A 13991-nucleotide genomic window follows, 5' to 3' on the forward strand; every position below is an offset into this window, starting at 1 on the left:
TCATAAACAGTATTTCATATGCGTTACTTTGGAGCTTAAAGTTCATCCAGGAATGAGCTATTTCACAAATCAAAAGGAGCATATGTGCAACCCACCAGGAGGAATAATCACTCTGCTAAATTTAAAGGGGAAAATGATGGAACACTACAGACTGAAATTAGAAACGGTTACACATCACCTGACTGGAGAGGAACATGAGTGAAGGAATTCTGGTCCCGATGTTCAGTTTTTATTGTCCGTGTTCCATTGAGCAGCACATGGGATTTTGCACAAAAGAGGAACTGGCATTAAATCAATAAGGAAAATCAGCACTTCCTTACTGATCCAACAGCATTGAAGGAAGCTGAGCTTTGCCAACATGTACAACTGCGCAGAATTTGTAACCGGGCAGTTAAAACCGCCACGTAAGCTGGCAGCTGTGCTTTTCCCAGAAGCAGAGCTTCAGGAAGACAGATAGCTTTTAAACTCCAGTTCCATTTTTGCAAATTAGATCTGTTCATGTAAAACTGTTTCAAGCCCAAGTTTTTTTCCTCTTTTCTTTTCTTGCCACATTAGTAAAGGATAGAATTGTTTCTTTTTACCCACATGGAAATTCATTCGTTTTTCTCAACAAATTATTTCCTGAATACCTGTGATGAGTCAAACACCATTTGAGGCGCTGGGGAGGAGGAGGTGAAGAAAAGCAGCACAGTCCTCGGCCTCACGGAGCTGCTTTCAGCTGAGGAGACAGATAAAAAGTAAGCAGACAAGTAGATCTATACTATGGCAGGCACAGGTAACTGAGATCATGCGAATACTGTATTTGGAAAATTAATTTCCAGATAATTAGAAGTTAAGAGCCCTACATAAACATTGTCTTAGCTCATATGTTACCTATATTAAAGGGTATTCTAAAAAGAATAACCCATATACTGCTCCTTGCATGTGATGTTGATGTTCCCCACCAACTTACAATGCGACGTGTGTCTTTGAGGGACATTTCTAGGAGAAAGATTTATGCCAACTTGTGTCCACTCCTCTGTGGCCCCCACTGTGGTCTGCACAGGAACCTGAAATTCCTTCTGGACCGCTCCCTCTCTTTCTTCCTCTTTATCCAATTCCAGCAGCCTTCTCTTCTGGGTGTTTAAACCCTATATTTTAAATATACTTTAAATCAACTCCCTTCTTTCCATTACCCTTTCCTTAGCGCAGGCTTTATAATTTCTCTCCATGACTGCTGCAACCTGCTTCTTCCCGATTCTGGGCTCAAACGCTCCAGCATCCCCTCTTCATTGCTTCCAGAGTGATTTGTAAAACCTGCCCTGCCCTGGCTCTCTGTGCCTGCAGGTGGAGCTCAGGCTTCCTGATCTGGTCACTACCAGCCTGGCCCCAGCTGACCTGGGCAGATTTATATCTCTGTACCCTTCCTAGATCCTGGGCCCCACTCATACCTTCACCATGGAAGGTACCCTGGCCATACAACAAGCAAATTGCTTGTTCTTCCTGAATACTCTCTTCCTCCTTTCCTCTCAATTCTTGCCTTTCTTTCATATGGTTCCAAAGTCACCTTCTCTGTGTAGCCTTCCTGTTCCCACCAAGCAGAGCTGAACTTTCCCTCTCTACTCCCTCAGGGTTATCCTGACACCTTCTCACTTTAAGTACAGCATCTAAGGGCAGAATTATGCAATGATGTGCTTATGTCTGTGTCTTCCCTCCTAAGCTGATAGCTCCTCCAAGTAGGGAGTGTCGTATTTGTAATCTGAAATGTAGCACATAGTTGACCCTCAATAAATATTTGATGAATGGATGAATGACCTGTGGTTTCTTCTGGTTTCGCTTGTGCTGAACTATGCATTTGAAAATTAAGTGACTATGGCAATATATTGTAACTAACCAATACTATAAAAAACTTAACTTTGCTCTTATGAACAATAGATTTTAAACATTTGAGCTAATGGATGCAGATAATAAGGAATTTCAGAACCAAATTACCTAGGTAATATTTTTGCACATACTATAAATCTAGAGATGGTTGAGAAGGCCAAATATATGACTAAAGCATGTAAAACAGAATAATTAAGTAATCTGTATCCTTTACTGCAGAAAAGAAACTTGAAACTTAATAAGGGTTTTTAGTAAAAGACTGTACTCCAAGGATGACTAACCATCTTCCTTCTGCATACACATAAGAAATGAGACTGAAGTATTAAAAGATTAAAGCTAAAAACAAAAAAAGAGCTTGATGATGTCCTAACTGGAACGTGTGAGACCATTTCGTTACTACAACAAATAACTCACGTGTTGAGGGCTTACTCTGAACCAAGCATCGTTCCAAATGCTTTACCATTTATTTCATGGTGTCTCCGTAACAAACCCAAGTGGGTTCATTTTAGTCATATTACTTCCATTTTACAGGTGAGGAAATGGGGGCACAGAGTGGTTAAGTAACTTAGCTGAGTGGCACAGCAGGAAAACAGCAGAACTGAAATTCCAGCCTGAGCCGCCCAGCTCCTGAGCCTTTGCCCTTCCTCGTCCGCTCACCAGGGAGGCTAAAACCGGTGCCGGACCTCTATTTGAGGATGGAGGCCTGATGCTAAGCTCGTACCAGCTCAGGAAGTTCACGTGACTGCTTAAATTTAACACAAAAATCCTTGAAAACATTAATTTCCCCTCATTGCCAGGGCAACCACCCATCTCATGGACTTCACCACACCAAAGAGCACGTGTACATGTGTGTAGAGGAGCGCCCTTTTGTCTGTTCCGGTGAGTCGGCCTGCCCCCTCTCATCTTTCTAATGAATGAGACAGTATGTTGTTTTGTTTTGTTTTGTTTTCAGCAGGTCTGCATACATGCTTGAGCATCCACATGTGTTCACGTATTAATAAGATGACATAAATTGAGTCAAATTTAGATGTTATGTTTACTGCCTTCAGAGAGATGGAATTTACTCTTGGGGCTAAAAAGCCAGCATCTTCTTCCCCTGTTGTTTTTTCCAAGGCAACCTTGTTCATCCTGCCCCAGGGACATAAGCAGTGGGGTCGCTGTCAGCAGGAAACAGGGGCAGCTTGCTGAGCAACTCAAATGCCTGTGCAAAAGGAAGTCAGCGCTCATCTGATCCGCAGTGCAGATGATCAACTCTGAGCTGCGCTCGGGCTGCAGGAGGCCTGGAGGCTGGTCCGGGAGAACCAGGGCGGCCCAGCAGGAGCTCTGTGAAAAGGCTGTGAATGAGTCACTAGACTTTTCAGGTTGACTGAGATGACTTCTGTTGATTTTCTTCGAATTTAGATGTGTTATCAGTGTTCACACATTGGGCATGACGGGAAAATGAGTGAACATTTTCTTGATAGTGCCGGCCTTCTGCAGGGTTGTGATAAGATTTGGGGTAAGATGTGACTCTCCACGAAGGCGCTGCTCAGTGCATTCCAGTGTGTGTTAGGGGCCTCTCTGGGGTCTCAGTGTCTTCGTGTCATGAGCTGGGAGTAAACCCAGTGTGATAGGGCTCATGTGTCTTCTGACATTATACACAAGCTGGCTTGGGTTGGTATTTACTATTTTAGGGCATTAAGAGGCACTGCTAACTGGTCACACTAATTGGTTCATGGTCTGGGAAAAGCACTTGTTTTCTAACACTGGGTCCCCCACAATAACCAGACAAATTCTTGGTGTCTTAGTTAAGTATTTGGGCTCTAGAAGCTCAATTAACCCCTCTGGCCTCAGGTTTCCTCATCTTTGAAATAAGTAAAACAATGAAAGCTACCCCCTTGGGTAGGGTTAAATAGATTCATACACGCCAGGTGCTCGGAGCAGTGCCTGGTCTGTCTATTAGCACTAAGTCTGGACTTATATTAACGCACACATTTTTGTTGATACAACTTCATGTTTGGCAGAGGACCGACTCCACTGCTGGCACAAAACAGGTGCCTGGTAAACATGTGTTAACTGTTGATGGAACTAGAAGAATGTGTTTAGTGGAATATACATACAGTAACCTGTTCCGATTTCTCAGTAACCAGACTGGCAAGACTGGATGTTAGATTTACTCTCCTATAGAGAAGTGTTTGCAAATAAATGGAGTGCTCTACCATCAAACATCTCTGCAGAAAAGAAGGGAAGAGAGAAGCCGGTTTTGTGTGAAGACCATGAAGGAAATGGTATGAGAAACCAGGTTGGGGAGTATCACACGAAGAACGGGCAGCACATTCGTGCCTCTCCATCAAACACAGTGTCTCATGTAATCAAAAACTTTCATACTACAAAATACATGTTATTTTTGAGTCTACAAAAATAAATATGAAAAACAGGAGTCAAATCTCTGACCCCTATTTACCTTTTATTGATTGTCTTATGACAGCTTCAACATGAAATGAATCATTTAATTTAAAAAACAGAAAGAAAATGAACAGTATCATGTTTTAGGAACTTGAATAGCATGACAAGAGTATCTTAATATTAGGTCAAATCATGAAATTGCCACTTCTTTTGGTAAAAAACTGTCAGACATTGTCGATTTCATATGGTTCTGTCTGCTATATGTAAGCTATTTTGACACTAAATCAAAACACATATTAACTTGCCTTTTATTGCCTTTAATTATGGCTATAGAGCAAAATTAGCCAATTGTATTTGCCTTCACCTCTCTTGCCTCTCAGAGTTTGTGCACAGTAGGCGATAAACAAATGTTTTGTTAATTGAGTAGTGTTTTCTGTTATCTTCTCTTAAAAATAGGCCTATATTCTGCTGCACTACCTAATGCTGAGACTGCCCTTAAAATATAATTAACAAAGTGTTTAGCTTTGTTTCGTGTTTCATGATTCAGATAAATCCTTTCCATTCCTTGTCTAGGCAGCACTGGAAAGCTGATTAATACAGTATTAATGTATTGCAGAGACAAACTAGACTCTGCTTGCACACACGGCCATGACAAGAATAAATTTAGGTCAGAAATATTTGTGCAATTAAAGAAAAATGTTATAATAATGAAAAATTATTGTTTATATGATGCACCTCTGTGCACGAAAACACATTCTAGACTTACAGATGAGGTGAATGACAGAATTAGGCAAGTGTTCCCCCAAAAGTTTCGATCACTTAGGGCCCAACTGGGGCAGCCTGGAATGAACCAGAATGGTAAGCTTTGGGATCCCAGGATGAGGAGCTTCATGATTATTCATTTAAGGCTTAATAACCGTTGGGATTGGTCCCCGACCTAGCCGTACACACTGAAATAGCTGAGCAGGCAGCATGAAATGGTCTTCGGTTCATAAAATAAAGAGCTCCTTCCACGGTGGAAGAGATGGGCAGTGTTCAAGGAGTAGTGCAAATAACCGGGGAGCAGTCACGCCTCCACGGGCCCCAGTTTTCCCACATTTGTTAACTATCTCCTAGAGAACATTCATTCTCTGTAACAGCTGCTGTTGAAAGGATAAATATTGTATCTTAAAATTCTTTGCATGTCTTGAGGGGAAAAGCTCAAGCTCTAAAAGGAATTATTTTGGTTTTGGTTGACCCTGTGACAGCAGCCGCGTCGTAAAAGCAGACTGCTGAGAAAACAGAGTTGCTTTCAGTTTTCAAACAGAACAGCCACGACCCTCTCTCAGTTTGGATTCTTACACAAATCAATACATGAGCAAGAGAGGGCTCATGAAAGCGTTAACTTTTCCTCCAGTGCCATGGATTTTTTAGGAGGTTCTTTGTTAAAGCATGGAGCATGCTCAATTTTGCTCGATTTGTGCTGTCTAATGAGATCCCAGCCCCAGGTGATGTGCTCCTACAATAGTGTCTTCACGCTAATTACATTTTAGAATGGGTAGAGCAAGAATAGTTCCAAACATACTTGAGGTAATAACTAGTCATATATCCAGAAGGTCAACAGTTCAATCAGAGAGAGAAAAAAATTAGCATATCTTAAGAAAGAGTTCAGTGGTTTTATACAAGAGCTCTCATTTCAGTCTACAAGAATACTTAAAACACTGATAGAGCCAGGTAATTCTATATTTCCCTTTTCAACTCACTGAAAGCTCCCAATTTCAGGGTGTAATGTCTGAGGACAAGAAGCCTCTGTCAGGGGGAGGGGAGGAAGGGTGTCGTCAGGGAAGCTGGCCAAGTTGGAGGTTAGGAGTCTGTGCCAGGACTCAGGGCCCCAAGTGAGAGAGAGGAAGGCCTGGGCTGCTGTGGGAAGAACTGGGCGATGCTAGAGAGTTTGGCATCAGAGGAGGGCTGTGGGCCAATCTTCCATTATAGTAACAACACAGATGACAACAAAACCCTGAAACAATTGGGTACCAAATCACTATAAACAAAGATACAATCTGCATGCATCAGCACTGTTTTCATAACAGTGACTAATTTTTCCCCAAATTCCCATTTTTCTATGATTTCTAACAAACATAAAAGAGCAGCAATGGGAAACTATACCCACTGCGTCCTGTTTTAAATGACTGAAGTTGTCTTTTGTTCAGAAGTGCAGAGCATTTTGGTTTACTCTAAAAATATTTACTGAGCACTTATTATGTACTTGGCAATAGTTATATGGTTGGTTTGTTCAGAGATGATTCCTAAAAAATACTTTCTGATCTGCTAAAGTATTAAAATACTAAATCAGCTTATAGACTTTTAAAAATAAGTGAAAAAGTGGCACTTCTCATCCTCCAAAAGCCTCATGCCCTGCACAAAGAATTCCCTTCACTAAAGGTGCATGTAACCTGTCACTGTGTGAAACACAGCCTAAGAACTACCAGTGTCCAGGGGACCATATTCAGTGAATAAATATGCGTAAACTGGGGAGCAAAGAATGACTTTTGTAATTTAAACTACAGAGGGACTTTTAGGCTTGAAAATAAAATTAGAAAGTTACTCAACTCACTAACTTTTAAATAGGATGCAGTCTTTTTAAGATCATTCTTAAATAGAAAACATTTAAATGTACAGAAAAGCACAGAGAAGAAATAGAAGCTTCCATGTACCCACAGGGTTTTTATGTCTATTTAATTGACCCCATTCCATTTCAGAGGGGTCCCTCTTCCAGATGTTGCTCACCCAAAGACATTTCCATATCTGAGATCAGCCTCTGGGACGAAAACCTTTTTGTGAACATTTTTGGTCCATGGAGTGTTCTCCTTTATCCTCTGGCCACTCTACTCTGAGCTGTTGTTATTCACGGAGGGTGGGGAGGGCCAGAAGATGCCCTTCAGCAGGTCACAGTCAATTCAGGGAGATCAATACCCACATAAATAATTCTGCCATAGGCTGCCATGAGTGCTGGGGAGAAAAAGATTAATTTCGTCTGGGGAAGAGCTTGGGAAAAGGGGTAAGTTTGGGGTTTAAAGCCCTCGAAGGTTGGCTGGGATTTGGGAAGGTGACTGTGTGGGGAATGGGGGAGCCCGAGCCAGAATGAAGGCCTTACTCCAGGACGGTGAGCAGACGTGGTCCGTGGCCCAGAGTGCACGCTCTCAGGGGGATGCGTGCACTTGGCTGTAAGAAATGTTGAAGGTCTCTAGCTTGCAGACAGAGGGGTCAATGCCCCAGATTTCCTGATTTTCTTTGTCAACTGTGCTATCAAGTCTTACTAAACTTTAATAAATATATCACCCAGCTGCTTTTCAATCCTAAAATCATAAAATGTAGAAATAATTTACATTTGGAGAGCATGTTACATTTTACTAATGGCTTTTTTAACATACATTATTACATTTGATTCATGTAACAGCCCCGTGACACCCCGGGCTCATCTCCACAAGCTATTTCCTTGGAAAGTAACTACTAGTTATAGAAACTACCAGCTATGGAAATCAAACAAATTGCTACTAGCAGCCTTCTTGTGTAAGTGCAAGCCAGGATAAAGCAGCAATTCAAGAGAAATGAGAGGAAGGGTCCCAAGGCAGAGACTGAGAATCCTGGGAAGCTGATGAGACGGTGTGCATGGAAATGGCGAGTGAGCAGAAGAGAAAGCGTGCCACAGAGGGCAGAGGGTGGAGTGAGTGGGGGGTGGCGGCCCACGACCGGTGGTACTTACCACAGTGCCGAGCGCACAGTAAGCCTGTTCAACCACAAGTGGGGTTGGGTGTATATCTTCAGCAGAGCTATGTGAAGCAATTCAAAAATCTAAAATGGTGGCTTTTAGAACAAGGGTATGGGATCAAATGAAAATGTACAAATACAATTTTAATAACATTGAGGAGGAACCATCCAGCACGAGGAAGGGGAGGGCTGCTCATCTCATTTTGCCCATCTGCGTTCCCTCTCACTCCGAAACATCTCCAATCTACTGTGACTTTGCTAAGCTGTTCTCAGTGCACATACTGAAGTGGGACACTTTTGCAACTACTTTACAGAAGCTAAAACAACCAGCCCGCCATGATGGCTGTAATCTAGTCAGCATAAATCTTACTGACGTTGGACACATCAACATATCCACTCAGCCTGCTGCAAATCAGTTTACGGTACTTTTCCACTTAGAGACATGATGTGAAAGGGCATTAATCCAGTTGCAGTAAAGTGAGTGAATTGTTGAACAAATACCTTTCTGTGGAAAAGAACTTGGTTTTGCAGCTCATTTGGAAAAAAAATGCACAGGACAGTATAATGTCTTCTCTTGAACTGAGCAAATGCATTTATTTCTGTTTTATTTACAGCTACATTCAATCAGAGCTATTTTTATGATAGCATACTCTATTGTCCTTAACTGAGGACAGCGGTGAAAGCACCTGCAGGATGTTTTCATTGTAACATTTCAACCAAAATGTTACAGTGAAACTTAGCCTAAGGACTATTGCCCCAGCTGGACTACGAACTTGGTAAAGTTTGACAACTTGGAGAGAGAAGAGAGACTAATAAAAACCAACCAGATCACATATATCCTTTTATATTTTCCCTCCTTTGTTTCCTGTGGTCGAAGAACAGTCTACACACAACATATACTTAATAAATACATTTTGGTTGTGACCATCACTGGCAGACAAACCTTGGAGAGGGCATGGAGAATAGCAAAGGGACACAAGGTTGGGCAGAGACTCCGGGTGACGTGCTAATGGAACTGAGGTTCTTGATTCCGGAGAAAAGAAGGCTGGGCCTGGCAGTTTCGGAGGTAGTTTGGGCTATTTACCTTTACTGAATGTTACCATTTACCCTGTGTGCCAGGTAAGATAAAAGAAAGTCGATTTACCTCTCAGCAGGGGATTTAGGATTAGGAATGTAGAAGAAATTTTGGTTTAGGCATCAACACGGGTCCTTAAGCAATCATTCTCAGGAGGGAAATTTTACATTTGAAGAGTAGATACTCCTTCTAAAATGATTTAGGTGCCCGGCAGTAGGGAAATGACCTGGAGGGCCCCTAAAGTACTACTCCAGTTGTTATCCTGTGATTTTTCAGTAGCAGGTGCCAGAAACCAGACTGCTTTTTGCCCTCCCACCTCCATAGCTGCAAGCACTTGACCCCTCCCTGCCAGTGAACTCTACTGCAAACAAACTCAACGGTTGGGAGGGATTTAAGAAGTTCACTCTAGCTGAAAGCTCAGCTAACTCTGTGCTCAGTCATCCCCTGCTGCTTCCTGGCCTGGCTCTGAGGTGCCGCAATTCCAGCAAGTGGGATTCTGCTGTGCTCCTAAATCCACGTCTTCCTGGATTTACCTGAAATCCACCATGTACCCCTATGCCAACACCCAGAATCCTTTCGTGACGTCCAGGTCTCACATGATTTTGAGATCACACCTAGCACCCACTCTCAGAGCCTCGTGTCTCTCTGGCCCACACCCCCCTCATGTGCAGGCTCTGACCCCAGCCCTGGTCCCTAATGTTGACTGTCCTTGTGCACAGAGCACTGGTTACTGTCAGTCTTAGACGCCTCTGCTTCCTCCCAAGCCCCTACCATCACCCCTCAGGCAGCTGCCTGTTTGTTCTCTGCCTGGCCATGTCCTGCTATGCCGCATGGCTCCATTTTCCTGTGACAGTCTGTTGTACATGCTGCGCATGTGCCTCTTCCTCTGCAATCCAATCTGTAACAGGGCCTCTCAACCTCGATACTACTGACATTTTGGGCTGGTTAAGCTTTTGCTCTGCCGACTGCCCAGTACATTGCAGGATCACTAGTGGCACTGCTGGCCGGCCTCTTCATGCCAGATGCCAGTGGCATTCCCTCCCCCATCTCAAACTGGGACAACTGAAAACATCTCTAGGCACTGACAAATGTCCCTGTTAGGAGTAGCAAAGTCACCCCTTGTTGGAAACCCCTGCTCTACAGGAACCCAGAAGGGCAAGAGTATTTTAAAGCCAGTTATATATACTTTGAGAAATAGATGGATTATATAGAATATTTAAATCTGATAAAATTTGAACAACTCTAAACTACTAGTAAGTACCAAATGGAATTTTGTAAATTTTGTATTATAACACAAGTAGATAATGGGTAAAGTGGGGTGAAATCCCTTCGCCCTAGGTCAGTTCTCAGATTTGATTGTGCATACGAGTTACCAGGGAAGTCTTGTTTAAATTGAGATTCTGATTCAGTAGGTGAAAGGCAGGGTCTGGTGTCCTCATTTCTAACAGGCTCCCAGGTGGTGTCAGCCCTACGCATCCCTAAGTCTCACGTTGCAGAGCAAGGCCCTGGACAAAATCACTGGGGAAGGGTGGGAGTGGGGTTTGAATATTAATGATTTCAAGGTCATGAGCAACATTAAAATTTGCATCGTGGACATGGCCTGCACCTTTCTATAATGAATGAAACTGCTCACAGAATGTGTTTTGAAATGTGACATTTCTATTAGCTTGAAGTTATAAATATTATACAAGTTACTTGTCAGTTCTCCGCTTTGGCCAGGAATGAAAGCCTCTGAACTGCTGAGCTATTATAGTTTGACAAGACTTTCAGAGGTTTCCAAAGGTCTGATGGAAACCTAAACTTCAAGGTCTTTGTAGTCCTTATTTTATTTCGTTTTACTAATGAAAGAGGCTAGGGTTGAGGATGGGGCTGGGGCAGAGGACGGAGAAAGAACCACTTTAAACAGGGCCTTGCAATAAAACAGATATACTGTACCTTATGGTGTTTACAGAAATTATAAGTAATTGTGTGCTGAAATTATACTGACATCACATGATGTTACTTTACTACAACCCCCAAATCAAACAACTCAACTATAACTTTAAAGCAGTTGCAAAAATGAATGTTATTTACTGTATCATATAGTGAGTGATAAGGATAACCAAATCTTTCGAAAGCTGCCAAGAGCTTAAAATAAAAATTTCTTTCTTTCATATATACTGCCTCTGACTTTTACTTTGAGTTTTGTAGACATCTGACTCATTGTTGCATGTCCTTGGGATATGCAAATTCATATGCGTTTGCTTCTATTTTACGGTTACAAAGGGTGAGGCTCACTAGCTAGTCTAAAGACATACAACAGATTTGTCCAGGGTTGCAGACAATTTATTGACAAGAAGGAGATAACTGAGTCCCAACCCTTTAGAGGTCTCTACCAGGGACCCAGCAGGAGACTAGCTATATCCTCATAAATAAATACCTGCTCATCTGCTGGGAGGGAAAACTAATATGCTAGTTCTAAAATATTTTGATAGGTTGTTACCAATATGGCTACGTATAAAAGGAATAAATTTCTCTACAATTAAACCTCTGTGCCTAGGTAAGGAAGATCTGACTTCACAGTGGTGCATGGGAACTCATGGGTTTTATTTGACCACAATTTCACTATGAGTCAGCAGTGTGACACCAAAGCCAAAAAGACTTATGCAATTTTGGGCCATGTTAATAGGAGTATAAGATATACATCAAGGGAGGCTGTTACTCCATGGTGTCCTGCATATATGGGACTGCTCCTGGAGAGCTCTGTCCCATCTGGGCATCATGATTTAGGAGGGGCCTTAAACCGAAGTCTGGCAGAGGTGAACACTTAAAATGATGAGAGTTTGTAAAGCCACATCATAGGAGAATAGTCAAAAGAATGAAGGTTATTTGGCCCTGGCTGGGTGGCTCAGTTGGTTGGAGAGTCATCCCGTATACCAAAAGGTTGCGGGTTCAATCCCTGGTCAGGGCACGCACCTAGGTTATGTGTTCGATCCCCGGTCGGGGCGTGTGCAGTAGGCAATGGATCAATGTTTCTCTGTCTCTGTCTCTTTCTCTCCCTTCCTTTCTTTTTAAAATCAATAAACATATTCTTGGGTGAGAATTAAAAAAGAGAGCGAACGATCTTTGTGTTTGAAAGAGAAGACTTAGAGAAGGGCCTAACTGGAAGTGAGAGCAGAGCAGTGTTTCTGGGAAAAGAGCTTGAGGTACAGTTTCCAATGGCAGAAATTTAACTTTTAGATCCCCAAGGAAAAAAAAAAATCACAGGAGCCTTCTCTACTCTGTCATTTGCAAAATAAACGGCTCTTCAGTGAAGAAGACCCTGCTCCTCCTATGATGTTCCTGAAACGTGCAAATTTGTGGGTGCATCTGTGCCTCTTCGACAGCCACCCCCCGCCTGCAGCTGCGCCCCCCAGAAGGCCCTCTCCACAAAGCACCACCTTGAGCCTCTTACTCCATGTCCTCATCGTGAATTTTGCAGTAGCGCTTTCTTTTGTTTGTCCCAGTTTCCCTAATAGCTTGTTAGCTCCATAGGGAAAAGGACCCTATTTGGTTTTTGTTTTTATTACCCTAAATGTTCTCAGTACATCTGGGTACAGCGAATTGGGGACTAAGGGGACTATTTGTTGACGGGAGCCAAAAGATGAATTGAAGTAACCAGACAGGTAATTTTTTATAGTGTCTACATGACAAAGCCTTACAGCTTGCTCTCTTGATGATAATAACACCTAATTGAACCTTCACTTTATAAAATAATGTGAGCTGACAGAGTTGGCTGTGTAGTAAAACTTACTTTTCCCTACAGCTTGCATTTTTAAGATAAAAGTTATGTATCCGGGCTAGAGAAAAACAGAGTTTACATTCTAAAAGCTCCATCTTGCTTGTTCCCAGTCTTGGGAATTGCTCTCCAGCTGGGGGATTCTTTAACTTCGCAATTTCTCCTTCATTATCCGGATGTTTACTGGGTAGTAAGTGTCGAGGTGCAACATCGCACAGTACCTGGTTTATGTATGAGTTAGTGGTCTCTTAACGCTATTGGTCTAGAAGACAGAAATTTCACAAAATGGGTTTGTTTAAATAAGAAATCACCATGTTATGCATTTTGTAAATGAAGTATTAGGTGTTTACACTACGTCAAAGATATAAAAAATGCTCTTGGGGTAACAATGCTTGCCTCTCTCTAAGTCTCCGGGGTAGCAGGAGGTTAAAGAACAGTCTCATTTCACTCAAGGACAGAGGAGTATGTGAGGCACACTGAGTCACCCATAAGCCTGCCTGAGCTCATGCTCCGTCACCGTCACCCCCAGGCAGTGTTGCCTCCCACTGTCCGATGACCTGACAAAATGCAGAGCAAACTGCACCCTTCTCCGTAACAAGTCGATATAACTCCATTCTCTAGACTGAAATTCTTCTAGAAAATTCAAAGAGAAAAATGACTGAGAAACAGGGCCCCCAATTTCCTATCATCAGCCGATAATCACAAACAGAGATTGCTGCCTTCCTGGTTACCGAGGAAGTCAGCCTGTTGTGCTAACGGTATTTGGCCTGGGTCAGTCCAAAGGCCTAGAGCAAGGGGAGGGTGGATTGCTCCAATGTGTAGCAGACCCTTGATTTTTGCAGTTCCACTGTTTGATAATTGGTGTTATAAAGCCCCAGTTTACTGACATATGGAACATGAGAATTTTCTGCTTGTTTTAGCTTCCCAGAGAGACTCAGAATTAAACTGGGACTATATCATGGATTTGTGTACTTGGCAGCATATGCTCTGGACACTTTATAAATCTGAAACAAATGCTAACCTACAAATGTGTCCTAATTATTCTGACTCAAAGATTCTCCAAATACTTCCAAAAGCTTATCACTTCTTTCTTGTCTCAGGCTTCTGCATTCACTGCTGCAGGCCGTCACATAAATCTCAAATTTCCAAGCAATTCCAGGGATA

General features: G+C 42.5%; 2 protein-coding genes across 6 annotated transcripts in view; one reads left to right on the plus strand and one right to left on the minus strand.

Moving 5' to 3' along the window:
- Window positions 1–13991, minus strand: part of GRAP2 (GRB2 related adaptor protein 2) — a 65173-nt gene that overhangs the window by 39291 nt on the left and 11891 nt on the right. For 2 of the 5 annotated variants that reach the window (XM_053662242.1, XM_037160480.2), the window contains one exon: window positions 630–718. The exons of 2 other annotated variants lie outside the window; for them this stretch is intronic. In XM_053662242.1, coding sequence (XP_053518217.1) covers window positions 630–650 — 21 coding nt within the window. In that variant the 5' untranslated portion in view covers window positions 651–718. Of the gene's footprint in view, window positions 1–629; window positions 720–13991 lie in introns of those variants that run through there. One more of the 5 variants, XM_053662243.1, reaches the window with a different exon arrangement.
- Window positions 1–13991, plus strand: part of ENTHD1 (ENTH domain containing 1) — a 183672-nt gene that overhangs the window by 38317 nt on the left and 131364 nt on the right. The window contains exon 4 of the mRNA XM_053662245.1: window positions 2661–2742. The gene's annotated coding sequence lies outside the window, so the exon portion shown is untranslated. The remainder of the gene's footprint in view (window positions 1–2660; window positions 2743–13991) is intronic.

This window comes from Artibeus jamaicensis, unplaced genomic scaffold (assembly GCF_021234435.1).
Source record: "Artibeus jamaicensis isolate MK-2021 breed Jamaican fruit bat unplaced genomic scaffold, CSHL_Jam_final contig_233, whole genome shotgun sequence".
Lineage (NCBI taxonomy): Eukaryota > Metazoa > Chordata > Mammalia > Chiroptera > Phyllostomidae > Artibeus > Artibeus jamaicensis.